The sequence below is a fragment of the Xyrauchen texanus genome, chromosome 41 (genome assembly GCF_025860055.1).
Source record: "Xyrauchen texanus isolate HMW12.3.18 chromosome 41, RBS_HiC_50CHRs, whole genome shotgun sequence".
NCBI classification, from domain to species: Eukaryota; Metazoa; Chordata; class Actinopteri; order Cypriniformes; family Catostomidae; genus Xyrauchen; species Xyrauchen texanus.
This window is the reverse complement of record NC_068316.1, coordinates 2,309,846-2,325,313: the sequence shown is the minus strand read 5'-3', so window position 1 is coordinate 2,325,313 and position 15,468 is coordinate 2,309,846. Positions and strand designations below refer to the sequence as shown.

Sequence of the window (15,468 nt, the reverse complement as noted above, 5' to 3'; positions counted from 1 at the left end):
AGAAAGGGAAAATTAAATTACATTTAATTTAATTACATTTTATTAAATTAAATTAAAGATTATTTTATTTTAAATTAAAATTCAAAAGTAAATAAAATTATTCAATTCAATTTAATGAAAGAGATAATAAAAGAAAGGGAACATTTTAATTTAATTTAATTTTTATTTTATTTTATTATTTTATTTTATTTTAAATTAAAATTAAATTATTTAATTAAATTATTCAATTTAAATAAATAATTTAATGAAGGAGAGAATAAAAGAAAGGGAAAATTTTATTTTATTTTAAATTTAAATTAAAAATTAAATTAAATTATTCAATTCAATTTAATGAAGGAGAGAATAAAAGAAAGAGAACATTTTTATTTAATTTTATTGAAATACATTTTTAGTTTATTTTAAATTTAAATTTAATTATTTAATTAAATTATTCAATTTAATTCTATTTAAATAAATAATTTATAGTACACAAGTACATTTTAGACCAAATAAATATATTATTCTATAAATATAGTAATGAAGGAGAGAATAAAAGAAAGGAAAAATTCAATTAAAGCATTTATAGTACAAAAGTATTTTTTTTATCAAATAAATAAGGTGGAGCAAATACAGAAATGAAGATTAAAAATAAGAGAAATGGACATTGAAAAATAAAATAAAATATTAAAAAGCGCATGAAGCATTTATAGTACAGAAGTGAATGTTATACCACGTGAATAAGGTGAGGTAAATATTGAAATCAGGGAGAAAATAAGAGAAGGGGACAATGTAAAGTAAGAATGATAATGAAATCTCTCTGTCTCAGTGGACGGTCAGTGGTCGGAGTGGAGTGCGTGGTCAGTTTGTGACGTCTCGTGCGGTAGCGGACTGAAGGTGAGGAACAGAACCTGCTCAAACCCGCCACCCAAAAACGCTGGTAGAGACTGTGAGGGTTTGACACGACAGATACTCACCTGTAACACACATTCCTGCGGGCCGCATACAGACACACAGACGGGTGAGTACACATCACATACTGCCTTGACTAGGCCATTAGTTGACGTGTAGGGTCCGTATCGAGTACTCGTGGATCACATGATTTCACTTGCACTTGTTCCATCCTGCGTCCTGTTACAAATAATGAAAATAACACTTTGGTCAAGTTTAACCCACTGAACTTCATAAATCTGTGTGTTACTGTCTGCCACAGGCTGCACTGGAGGCATGATATTAGTGAAAGAGTCCGACTGTTTGGCTGGAACAATGGATCCATGTCCCGTGACCTGCTCTGACCTTTACTCTGAGAGAAACTGTACCTTAAACTGCACTACAGGTACCACATCACGCACATACAGGTTATTTCAAGACTGTCAGTAGATATAGTGAAGGTGATATTAAAATATATATATATTTCTTTTTACAAATATAATTTTTAGGTCAAGGGTATCAAGAGGTTTTCTCATGGTACCCCCAAATGACCGAAACCAAATGAGCATTTTCATATTTTTTATTTTTTTTAATATTGATATTTAATGATAAAATAAATGAATAATTTGTTTTTAAAACTTCACACACAGTATTGTGGGTCTTCATCACACCTGGAGACACGAGTTTGAATCCAGGGCGTGCTGAGTGACTCCAGTCAGGTCTCCTAAGCAACCAAATTGGCCCGGTTGCTAGGGAGGGTAGAGTCACATGGGGTAACCTCCTCGTGGTCGCTATAATGTGGTTCTCGCTCTCGGTGGGGCGTGTGGTGAGTTGTGCGTGGATGCCGCGGAGAATAGCATGAAGCCTCCACACGCGCTATGTCTCCATGGTAACGTACTCAACAAGTCACGTGATAAGATGCGCGGATTGACGGTCTCAGACGCGGAGGCAACTGAGATTCGTCCTCCGCCACCCGGATTGAGGCGAGTCACTACTCCACCATGAAGACTTCGAGAGCATTGGGAATTGGGCGTTACATATTGGGGTGAAAAAATGGGGATTATACAGCACAACTCATGCCAACATGTATTTTGTTCTAGAAATTTCAGCTTTTAATTAGATTTTTTGTGCGTGTGTGTTTCTGGACGGTTACACCACATGACGTTTGTTACTTTAAGCCCCAGAAAACGTAATTAAAATTACTTTGAACTCAGATATTGAAAGCATGTTTGTCATAGAAGACGTGTATTCAAGTAAGTGTTTGTGTGAATCATCTAATACGTGTGGACATACAAAATTAAGGTCATGTCATTGAAATAAGTCTCTTAGTCTTTTTTAGTTTGCCGTTATTCCCTTTACTTTCATTGTTCAGGATGTCGTTGTCCTCCTGGTCTCTTCCTGCGAGCTGGCCGTTGTGTCAATGCCAGTAAATGTGAGTGTTTATGGGACGATTCAATCCTGCAACCCGGAGAGGAAGTAAACAACAATAGCTGCAGCACATGGTCAGTCGATTTTAATTGGTGCATTTTAACATTAATTCATGATCAACTCTCCTGCTTATTATTAAGCCGCTTTTGATGGTTCATATAAAGTTACAATATGTAAATCTGCACCATGTGACGTCTTGTACAGCGTGTGTAAAGATGGCCGTGTAACATGTGATGAATCCAGATGTGTCGCTCACTGTTATTGGTCAGCCTGGTCTTCATGGACGTCATGTGACAGCAGCTGTGGGACTGGAATACAACACCGCTACAGGTAAACTATCAAACTAAAACTAACTTAGACCAGCACTAACCAGCATAAACCAGATTGGACCAGTATATAAATTCACGCTGATCTAAGCAAGTCTTTTCATCAGGGTCAAGAATGAATGAAAAAAAAGCATCTATGCCATGTTTACTCAGGTCTCCTCTGAGCCCAATGAGCGTGTCGGGAGTCGTGCCATGTGAGGGCGACTCTACGGAAGCCCGCCGGTGCTACACGCCCTGTTCAGACAGTAAGAATTAACAGTGTGATGTAGTAGCACAAATGACACTTTTTGTATTTCTCTTTGGTTAAACTAGTCTCCTCTCTTTCTCTGATGTGTATAAACTTCAGTTCCTGAGGGAGTCGCGTGGAGTGTGTGGTCAGAGTGCAGTAAGACGTGTTTTCTTCATGTGGACGCTGTTGGACTGCGACAACGCTTCAGGAGCTGTAATCACACAGACAACAGCACCCCTTGTGGTGGAGACACGGAAGAACAGGAACCTTGCAACACATTCCACTGCCCGGGTAAATATAATATTCCAGGTTCAATACAAGTTAAGCTCAATCAACAGCATTTGCTACATAACGTTGATTTACCACAGAAAATAATTTAGTCTCATCACTTTTTATTAATAAAAACGCAAAAATCACTTATAATGGAAGTGAATGGGGCCAGTACATTAACCTAAAATAATTGAGTTGTTAACGCCTTTGTGACGCTCTTGTTCTACCCGCTCCGTACGGGACTCGAACCTAGGTCTCCGGCGTGGGAGGCGGGTGCTCTAACAAGGAGGCTGCACCTCTCCCATCCGGGTCACGGCACCAATATGACGCTCTTGTCCTACCCGCTCCATACGGGACTCGAACCTAGGTCTCCGGGTGCTCTAACAAGGAGGCTACAGCCTCTAGCGTCAGTCGCTAGAGAGTGAGGTTTACACACTGCACAGCTATCTACCAGCTGGCTCCCGTTACACATTAACAAATGCGATTCATTTAAAAGGTTTGAAGAGCAGAACCTTTGTAATGCGTCAAGCTTAGCATAAAATAGCATATCTTAGCGGTCCCATAGACATTCTATGGTAGTTGACCATTACGCCCTCTCTTATGATAGAGCCACGATGACAGGACCAAGCATAACTGGTCCACTTCCACCTGGTGGCTTTCAGAAAACAATGCCAGGTGGACACATACATTTGGCCATTTTTAAGTAATTTGAATAAACATAAGAGGACTATTTTAAAGTCTGTTGTAAGAGCTACACTTCCTGCTGCCAGGTGGTTGCGCTATGACCATGACCCAAAATTTGATTATCCCCCAAGACTAAACATACATCTAAATTTTTATCTAAATCACACATTACACACAGAAGATGTGAGACACTTCCTGTTTCCCATTTTTCACCATTAATGCCTCACCATGGCAACACCGTTCGATATATCAAAATCTGTTCGCAATTTAGCATCTTCAGTGTCTTGGCAAAATGTTGTCTAAGTGTGATGACAGTCTCATGAATCACCTAGGAGGAGTATTTGAAAGTTCAGAGACTGCAATATTCAAAAAAATCCAAAATGGCAGACTTCTTGTTGGGCGGACCTAATGACTATAATTATGAAAATTGTCTGGCTTAAGAACTATATATGAATACATTTTGTTGACTGTAGGTGAAAATGGGGGTGCTACAGAGGCAGTCTTACATGCCCATTTTAAAGGGGGTGCTACAGAGCCCCCCTTGTACTTAAAAAGTACCATACTTCATGCTGCCAGTTGGTGGCGCTATGACTGTGACCCATAATAGCCACGTCAATGTGATCAGCCCTCATTACCAAACTTAGAGCTGAATTTTCATCATAATCTCACAATCCACACAGAAGATATGAGGCACTACCTGTTTTCCAGTTTTCACAATAAATGTATTGCTTCGCCATGGTGACACTGTTCGAAATATAAAAAAATCTGTTTGCAATTTAGCATCTGCATTGTCTTGGCATGATGTTACACAAATTTGGTGTAAATCACAATAATCCCCTAGGAGGAGTATTTAAAAGTTCAGAGCCTACGATTTTCAGAAAATACAAAATGGCCGACTTCCTGTTGGTCGTAGCTAATGACTGTGAGTATGAAAGTTGTTCAGCTTTATGTGAACTATATATGTACCTGTAACTGAGCTTCTAGTGTGTGTACTGCTCATTTCTGTGTCCCTATTCTGCATGTTCATGCATTAACTTTTTAAAGTTTCCAATTTACATACCTATTAAGTCTTCTTCAGTCAGACACGCGTTGACGAACAGAAGCTAGCCAATCATAACTCGTCTTTTTTTTCTCTCACATTTTCTCCCCATTTGGAATACCCAATTCCCAATGTTCTCTAAGTCCTCGTGGTGGCGTAGTGTCTCGCCTCAATCCGGGTGACGGAGACGCTATTCTCCGTGGCATCCACACACAACTCATCACGCGGCCCACCGAGAGCGAGAACCACATTATAGCCACCACGAGGAGGTTACCCCATGTAGACCCCGAAGCCGCCGCCATTTGCGCCATTTAGAATTTCAGAAATTGAGCTGCCATCTGATAAAGTTTGGCTGAGCCAGCTAGAATTATTTGCATCAAATAATAATTCTATCACATAGTGACATACACACACGAAATATATAAACAATACACGAGATCTATTTTTCCACTGGATTCATAACAGCGCAGTCTTGTGCTCGTTGCTACGATACACAGACTCACAGTGAATTGACGACCAATTAAAATTGCTCGTTTTCCGTACAGAAGAAGCGTTGCATTTTTTTCTCGCACTGAGGTGAAATGGCGGAAAGAAGCAAGCAAGGTAATTTTGATCTCACTTCTCACATACTTTCTTAATTCCTACTTACTTTTTTTTTTTTAACTTAGGCCTACCCAGACTTTTGTTAAATCTTCAGGGCACGGTTGCACAAACACCTGAATCAAAGATTGATGTTATGAACCAAATATTCTGGAACGGAGAGATTTATAGCACTGAACGTGATATTACTGCAGTAACAAACCACCGTTTCCACATTGCTAATTCACGACGCATGCTTCAGTGTACATTGAAGTGAAATGTGCAAAACTTTGTCCAAAATAATACTGATAACAGTGTGTGTTTATATTAAGGCGAGACACGGCAGGCAAAAACATCGTTTTTTTTTTACTGGTCAATTTTGAGATTTTTGGATATTTGTCTTCAATAATAGCAATACTTTTCCCACACTGTCCGCTATGGCCCGGTGCTACCTCTCCATTTCACCAGGTAGTGTGCCGGTGGAACGCATGTTTAGTTCCACTGGCCTACTGCTCAATGGCAAACGATCATCACTTGCTCCTTCAAGGTGTAATATGATAAGCTTCATCCATGATAATGCCAAGTTATTGTATACAACTTAGCCTACATACATTTAGCCTAAACACAACACATTGTAGGCTATTTGAAAATGTTTAGTAGCATACAGACTACAAAATAAATATGTACATATGTTGTGAAAGTAAAATCTGGTGTTTTCTTACACTATAGAAATATAGTGTAAGCCATGCATTGCTTGGAAATTTTGAGATCTAGTAAATCAGTATAACATAGACATCTGTAGACATGAAGTGGCAGCTTCAGCCATTTGCTGCTATGAAAAGTTTGGCGGCTGCAGCAGCCATTTAGGTTTTGGCTGAGCCGGCTAGCCAGCCAGTAACTTCATCAGCCAGCCATTATTCTCAAAACAAATGGCTTCGGGCTCTAACCCCATGTGACTCTACCCTACCTAGCAACCGGGCCAATTTGGTTGCTTAGGAAACCTGGCTGGAGTCACTCGGCATGCCTTGGATTCAAACTCGTGACTCCAGGGGTGGTAGGCCCAGGCCCCCATAACTCGTCTTTTAAAAATCGAACTCTTAAAATTACAGGACTGTATGTTTACAAAAACTGCCCGTTTAATGGTTAAAGTCAGAGAGAGGGTTGAAAATGCTGATAAGTGATAATGCGAATTATATAGTGTCCGTGACGATTTCATGCATCAAAAACAGTCAGAATTTTATTTTAAAACATTCTACATGTGCCACTCTGTAACACTTTATGTGTGTTGAAACACTGTTTACTAGCTATAGCAAGCCAGTTGATAGGTCACTTATAATCAGTTAAATATCTACTTGGGACCTGCAAAATAAAGTGCAACACAGAATGTTATACGGCGTGTTTTTTATAGACAGTATTACTGATGTGTTTAACCGACTCTAATGTGGAATATCTCTCTCATGTGTGTAGTTAACGGGGGCTGGTCGTCCTGGTCGAGTTGGTCTAATTGTTCATCTGATTGTGACTCTGGAGTACAGACGAGAGGGCGTTACTGCAGCTCTCCTGCACCGCTGTATGGAGGGCTCAGCTGTCCCGGGCCTCATATACAGACACGAGACTGTAATGTCCAGCCTTGCTTGGGTAACACAATGTCACACATCAGCTTACATTAATATTATGCAACATTTAGACTAAAAATCAGAAACATAAATGCAGCCTGGTATTTATAACTACTAAGTTATGTAACTACTACGTGAATTTCTAGGTATATAAATATGGCTATCATGTGGTAATTAATGGTAATCCCTTGTAAAAACTTTAAATGCATAGAGATTATTAAAACAAACTGGAGTGTGTGTTTGTGTTGCAGGTGTGTGTCCAGAGGGCATGAGCTTCCTGTCTAATCAGCAGTGTCGGGCTAACGGTGGCGCATGCCCGCGTGTGTGTCTAGATGCCATGGCAGACGTTGAGTGTGCTACAGAGTGTTACGATGGCTGTTACTGTTCACCTGGTCATTATATCTTCAATAACACATGTGTGCCTCTGGACCGCTGCCCATGTTACCATAAGGGGGCGCTGTATATGCAGGGAGACAGTGTGCCCTACGACCTCTGTAACAACTGGTAACTTTTGGATTTTTCAACAAGAATTTAGGTTATAATATATGAATGTACAGGTATAAGGGAAATTATATATTTGAATATATTTGTGGTCAACATATTTGTAAATTTCTTAATCACTAATATTGTAATGAATAGGGCTGGGCAAAAAAAAAGAGAAGGATTTTCCAATTAATCGTGATCTTCATTTGAATGATGTCTATATTCATTCATAAAATCGCAGATCCATATTATGCCCTATATCAGTCGTGTTCATTACGTCGATCGCGAGCGACAAGATGATCGCAAGGCAATAAATGGCCGTTCTTGTTAACAGGCCAAAAGGGAAAGAGACTACACAAATATTGAGAAGTTATTAGAATTATTAAAAAGTATTGACGCTGACTATCACCCCTGGAGTCACGAGTTTGAATCCAAGGTGTGCTGAGTGACTCCAGCCAAGTCTCCTAAACATCCAAATTGGCCCAGTTGCTAGGGATTGTTTGTTGAAACACTGTTTACTAGCTATAGCAAGTCAATTAATAAGCTGTTATTTTGCTGCGTTATACAGGCTATCAATAGTCTACTGAATGTTTGTTGAAACACTGTTTACTAGCTATAGCAAGCCAATTAATAAGCTGTTATTTTGCTGCTGTTATACAGGCTATCGATAGTCTACTGAATGTTTGTTGAAACACTGTTTACTAGCTATAGCAAGCCAATTAATAAGCTGTTATTTTGCTGCTGTTATACAGGCTATTGATAGTCTACTGAATGTTTGTTGAAACACTGTTTACTAGCTATAGCAAGTCAGTCGATAAGCTGTTATTTTGCTGCTGTTATACAGGCTATTGATAGTCTACTGAATGTTTGTTGAAACACTGTTTACTAGCTATAGCAAGCCAGTCGATAAGCTGTTATTTTGCTGCTGTTATACAGGCTATTGATAGTCTACTGAATGTTTGTTGAAACACTGTTTACTAGCTATAGCAAGTCAGTCGATAAGCTGTTATTTTGCTGCTGTTATACAGGCTATTGATAGTCTACTGAATGTTTGTTGAAACACTGTTTACTAGCTATAGCAAGCCAGTCGATAAGCTGTTATTTTTCTGCTGTTATACAGGCTATTGATAGTCTACTGAATGTTTGTTGAAACACTGTTTAGTAGCTATAGCAAGCCAGTCAGTAAGCTGTTATTTTTCTGCTGATATACAGGCTATCGATAGTCTTCTGAATGTTTGTTGAAACACTGTTTACTAGCTATAGCATGTCAGTCGATAAGCTGTTATTTTGCTGCTGTTATACAGGCTATCGATAGTCTATTGAATGTTTGTTGAAACACTGTTTACTAGCTATAGCAAGCCAGTCAGTAAGCTGTTATTTTTCTGCTGATATACAGGCTATCGATAGTCTACTGAATGTTTGTTGAAACACTGTTTACTAGCTATAGCATGTCAGTCGATAAGCTGTTATTTTGCTGCTGTTATACAGGCTATCGATAGTCTACTGAATGTTTGTTGAAACACTGTTTACTAGCTATAGCAAGCCAGTCGATAAGCTGTTATTTTGCTGCATTATACAGGCTATTGATAGTCTACTGAATGTTTGTTGAAACACTGTTTACTAGCTATAGCATGTCAGTCGATAAGCTGTTATTTTGCTGCTGTTATACAGGCTATCGATAGTCTATTGAATGTTTGTTGAAACACTGTTTACTAGCTATAGCAAGCCAGTCGATAAACTGTTATTTTGCTGCTGTTATACAGGCTATCGATAGTCTACTGAATGTTTGTTGAAACACTGTTTACTAGCTATAGCAAGCCAGTCGATAAGCTGTTATTTTGCTGCTGTTATACAGGCTATTGATAGTCTACTGAATGTTTGTTGAAACACTGTTTACTAGCTATAGCAAGGCAGTCGATAAGCTGTTATTTTGCTGCTGTTATACAGGCTATTGATAGTCTACTGAATGTTTGTTGAAACACTGTTTACTAGTTTTAGCAAGCCAGTTGATAGTCAGATTTAGTCATTTAAATATCTACTTGGGACCATCAAAATTAAGTGTTACCTTTTATGGCTGCCAAAGACAAAATGCTTACTGAAATAATTTCAATGTGTTTAACATCGTTCATTTTGTGTAATCGCTATCTAATTTTATTATTAAAAGGCATTTTATTATTATTTTTTTTTACATCTTTAATGAAGACTGATTTGATAATAATCTATGTTTTGAAAAATAATAATTAATTCAAGGTCATTTTAGGTCTGTTAGTTTTGGAGTTATAAAAAGTATTTTAGTTCAATAAACATTTTTACAATCATGTTGATTTTTATTTGTATTTCTGTTTATGAAAATATTAGTTATCTTTTAGTTTTCGTTAACGAAATAGCTTTGCTTACAGGTGGCTGCTTGAGCACGTGAAAGTTGGGGTAAAACGGATTTGCCCCTTAATGGTAAAATACACCATAAAATACCTTGAAAATGCCCGTCTTTGTACGGTATTAATGTAAACATTTAAAGTCAATGTAAACAGATAAATTTCTAAATATCGGACTTTAAGTGTAAATGCTGCCTAATAGATTTGCCACTGTCTAATATATCATTAATATTAATCAAACAACAAAAACAATAGTTTTATGTTACATTTCATTGCTTTTTTACTCTCATTTGTATATTTGTTCTTAATTTATTAATGTCTGTTCATTTGAATAATTAAAATAGTCTTGAATAATTACTTGAGAACGTGTAATACTGTGTACTCAAATTGTTATTTTGTTGTGGTATAAAATCATCAAATTGCTTTCATATGGAAGTAAAATGGACATTCATCAGAACTGAATCAAATCGAAATAGGAATCGAATCGAGAGCTTGTGAATCAGAATCGAAACAAATCGGGAAGTCTGTATCCATCCCTACAGTATATTTAATTACTTCAAAAGTCTCTTAAATTGGCCTGTGGTGTTTTTAAAATGTAGTTTCTAAATGAGTATGAGCTCATAAAAAACTATAAATGTTGATTAATTAAATGTGTTTCGTGTGTTTGCTCACAGCACTTGTATTAACGGAGAGATGACGTGTGGAACAGCGCCCTGCTCTGGTCAGTACAACACATCACATCCTCCAGTGTGATTCATATATTCTGTATTCATCCCCTATTAGAATCTCTCCTCAACATGCTGTAGTTGTTTTATTCTGTTCATCTGTAACACTTTCATTATACATGTTCTTAAATATTTTCTCTCATTTCTGCAGTGGATTGTGGGTGGAGTGAATGGACAGCCTGGAGCACGTGCAGTAGGACATGTGATGTGGGAATCAGGCGGCGCTATCGCTCAGGAACCAATCCAGCGCCAGCTTTTGGTGGGCGCGCCTGCAAGGGCGACCGCCTGGAACTGGACACATGTAGCATTAAACCCTGTTTCGGTAATGACATCATGTGTAAATGACAACAAATATTATTGAAATATGAATTGATGCTGCCTTCGAAGATGCCTATTTTTTTGGCCCAGAAAGATATGTTTATATATTATGAACAGATTGCATTATTCTTCTGAACCTGAAAACCCCCGTGTCATGTCTTATGACTTTTTTTTTTTTTGAACACAGAATAAGATGTTTTTCAATACAACGGCAGCGAATAGTGACTCACGTTAAAGCTTAGAAAATGCCCCAAAAGTGTCATAAAAGTAGCTGAAAAACAATTCATCAACTGATAGTTTTTAAAATCGATTTATCGAATGTATATATATATATATCCTAGTCTTTCCTTACTGTAACAGGCACAGACATAGGGGCTAACAACAGTTACAAATTAAGTAAAATCCCAATAATAACCAGAAAAGAAATGAAGATTTGGTGCACAATGCAGGACTTTTGAATACAAATATGCCTGAAATACACCGGGGACTCTTATTTTGAAATGTTTGTTTTTCCAGCTCACACAAACACACAACAGAAACAAAACATGCACTCTTAAAATAATCTATAATGTATTACAATAGAATCACTATAAAGTAAACATTGTCATATGGGCTAATAAATAGTGTTTCAGCAGTAATTAATCAACAGTGGATCATTGTGAATTAGTCATACTGTGACGATAACAGAGCTGTGGCTATTTTTCAATGTGTAAATATTCACCAAATTAAGCTTTTTTGTAGCCTATATACTCATCAGAGGAAGTTTTGGCCATAGAGGAACGTGGAGGAATATACAGTATAAACAAAAAACATTATCGGCAACTATCTTCAGATTTTTTCCATAACCGATAGTTCCAAAAAGCAACTATCAGCGCTGATTAATCTGTAAATGATTCCCGGAATGGAGAGGTTTGGGGAACTTGGTGTGCACATGTTAAGTTTGTACATTTGTACAGAGATGATTTCACCTCTAAAGAACTAAATTGTGCCTATAGATGACCAAAAAAATTACTAAAACAGCAATTGCGAGTGGGGTGGCCAATGGGGTCCACCCTTGGCATCCCCCTAGCTCCGCGACTGACTGTATGTAAGTGTAGAGTTGTAGTGGTCTGTAATGTGGAATTGTTTTCTGTGTTCAGGAATGAAGGAGCCGTGGAGTCAGTGGTCCAAGTGTTCAGTTCCCTGTGGAGGTGGATACAGGAACAGAACCAGAGGACCAATCAGAATACACGGAACCCCACAGCAGTTCAGCGCCTGTAACCTTCAGCCCTGCGGTGAGTCGAGAATTCAACACGGTCACTTTCTTAGGCTACATCTACCTTCATCCGGATACATTTGAAAACGGCGTTTTCGGTTCAAAGCGCTCTCCGTCCACACTTAAGTTTTCAAGCGTTTTCCAAAAGTTGCTCGTCCACACTGAAACGGATGAAAACGCTTAAATCATGTTACTGCGCATGCGGAGAATCCCCGTTGCATGTACGGTCTGACACGCAATTGTCCTCGTGTTCCGTCACCGGACACCAATTCAGAGTAAACTTCCCTTCGCCTTTGAAGGAACATTTACATTTACATGTACATTTATGCATTTGGCAGATGCTTTTATCCAAAGAGACATACAGAGCACTTATTACAGGGACAATCCCCCCGGAGCAACCTGGAGTTAAGTGTCTTACTCAAGGACACAATGGTGGTGACTGTGGGGCTTGAACCAGCAACCTTCTGATTACCAGATTACCAGTTATGTGCTTAGACCAGGACACCACCACCACTGCAGAGGAACGCAATGTGATGGTTGTACAAAGTAACATTTATTTTTTAACAACGCTATCAAGTTGATAAGTGAGCGCCGCTATAACACGGGCCGCCATCTTGATTGTTTTGGTTGGATAGATCACATGACTGCGTCACATGGTAACAAATACATCATCATTTTCAGATATATCCGTTTTCACAGTCCACACTACAACGCGAAAACTGCGTTTTCAAAAAGCTCAAATAGAAAAATGCCATCTCAGTGTGGATGGACGGCCAAAACGGAGAGAAAAAGATGCGTTTATAAACGAAAACATAGGAGAGGTGGTGGTGTAGTGGACTAAAGCACATAACTGGTAATCAGAAGGTTGCTGGTTAGATCCCCACAGTCACCACCATTGTGTCCTTGAGTAAGACACTTAACTCCAGGTTGCTCCGGGGGGATTGTCCCTGTAATAAGTGCACTGTATGTCTCTTTGGATAAAAGCGTCTGTCAAATGCATAAATGTAAATGTAAATCTCTAGAAGTGGCCACTGAACTAATCAGTCAATGACACTGAACAAATTCATGAAACAGAAGAAAGACACACTTAAATATTGTGTTATAGCTGGAATAGTTAAAAATATCCCCGGAAAACATGTTCATGGACCAGTGATTGCCTCATCCTTTTCGCCCCTCATGAGTTAGAAAAGACACAGCACACTATTCCAGAACTGTCTGAAGGTCTGTGCCAAGTTTGGGCTCCATGTAGGTATTTTCTTCTTCTTCTGCTCATGCATACTGGGACTGAGTGAAAGCATGATTCAGATGCCGACCGTTTGGACCAGGCTTCTCATGGGGAGTGAGATATTGGAGCTAAACTAACATATCTGTCTCTCACAGCAGGAAATGGAAGCTCTTGTTCCGACGGTCAGGAGTGGAGCACGTGTGTGAGAGACAAGCTGTTGTGTTCTGATTTTGGGATTGATTACCAGAGCGATGCCAACTGCCACCCTGGGTGCCAATGCCCTGAGGGGTCAGCCCTACAGGTGTGTTTGCAGTTTATTTATAACTGATTATCTGTCTCCGAATAGAAGTCTGTTAGTGTAGATCTGTTTTTTGATGTGTGTGTGTATCAGGATGGCGAGTGTGCTCCTCTGCCACACTGCCGCTGTCACGTAGAAGGGGAACAACACAAACCCGGAACCACCGTCACCAAAGACTGCAACAACTGGTAACAACAATGTGACGTTTGATTTTGTTTGAGTCCACATGAATGTTTTACTCAAGTTACGTGATAATACAGTTTGCAATGAAAGACTTTAGATAGGTGAGAGATGTTTTGAGCTTCTGATTTCTCCGTGTTCTTTCTTCTCACAGTACATGTGAATCAGGGAAACTCGTCAACTGCACGAGTGTCGAATGCAACGGTAAGAGGTTTCAAATCAATCTCCGGTATAACACGCTGTCTGTAATCTCTCCATGTGTGACTCACTCTCTCTGTGTTCCAGTGGATGGTGGCTGGTCATCGTGGACGCCGTGGAGCGTTTGCTCTGTGTCGTGTGATGCTGGTCTGCAGTCTCGCTATCGGTTCTGCTCAAACCCGGAGCGCTCAGGGAATGGACTCCCATGTCTCGGGCCCGATCGAGAGGACAGGGTCTGTGCTTCAACGTCATGTAGCAGTGAGTAATGTTCAGTGCCTAATAAAGTTGCTTATAAGAAACTCGATGGCTCGTTTGACGGATAGGAATGCGTAAGATTCATTTTTAGGGTGTGAGGTGAATTCGATTTCTAAAAGCACAATTGGACCCAAAGTTCTCATTAAAACACCCCACATTTTCTCATTACAGTGAAACTAAACCTGGACAAAATAGCTAGAATATTATATCTTACAGGAATGTTCCGGGTTCAATATAAGTTAAGCTGAATCAACAGCTTTTGTGGCATAATACTGATTTTCTTTAAAAAAGCACAAATGTGTGTTCCAGTGAGACACTTACAATGGAAGTCAATGGGGGGCCAATCCGTAACGTTAAAATACTCACTGTTTCAAAAGTATAGACACAAGACGTAAACGATATGTGTGTACAAATGTTTTTAGTGTAATAAAATCACTTACATATATAAATTTATATCCAATTTTACAACCTTGTTGCCATGTTGACATACGCTGAAAACCCAAAAACCCTGAAATGACTGTAAAAACATGATTTACAGCTCAAATAATACACTCGTTTTAACCCATTAAACTCTATGGATCTGCTGGCGGGTCTAAAGGGGGCGCTATTTCGCAAAAAAAGTTTATGCTTAATGTTAAAGTATCTGTATACAGAAGTCAGGCATATGAGGTATCATTAGAAAGCTTAAGCATTTTATCAGATATAACCCTCACTTTTGCATTATGTTACTTAAAATTGCAAAATAAGGCCTCAAAACATTAGCGTTGTAAATTAGCGCCCCCTAGAGGTAAATGTGTAGAAACATTTACATGAAAATAAAAGTTCTTCTCATTGCACATAAATGGGCAAGTCATATATCAAATAAAAGCTCTCATGCTCAGGAATGTGACTGTGCAGGTTATTGTGTTGCCCTAATACCACAGTTCCAAAAATTTCCAAAAGAATCATGAAGTGAAATACGATTCATTAAATACAAATGTCTCTTTTATGCGCTGATAACTGCTGCTGTAAACCGCAAGTAGCCAAAAACGTTATAACTGCTTTTACCTTAGTAAGTTCTCTAAAAGAAATTAGCAATT

The 15,468-nt window shown here is 38.8% G+C and overlaps 1 protein-coding gene across 1 annotated transcript in view; it reads left to right on the top strand.

The window, feature by feature from the left end:
• Positions 1–15,468, top strand: part of sspo (SCO-spondin) — a 131,504-nt gene that overhangs the window by 60,639 nt on the left and 55,397 nt on the right. The window contains 15 exon segments of the mRNA XM_052113500.1: positions 806–997; positions 1,190–1,312; positions 2,279–2,408; positions 2,539–2,664; positions 2,814–2,905; positions 3,007–3,180; positions 6,929–7,099; positions 7,329–7,581; positions 10,610–10,656; positions 10,812–10,982; positions 12,118–12,252; positions 13,617–13,759; positions 13,850–13,944; positions 14,091–14,140; positions 14,222–14,392. Coding sequence (XP_051969460.1) covers positions 806–997; positions 1,190–1,312; positions 2,279–2,408; positions 2,539–2,664; positions 2,814–2,905; positions 3,007–3,180; positions 6,929–7,099; positions 7,329–7,581; positions 10,610–10,656; positions 10,812–10,982; positions 12,118–12,252; positions 13,617–13,759; positions 13,850–13,944; positions 14,091–14,140; positions 14,222–14,392 — 2,073 coding nt within the window.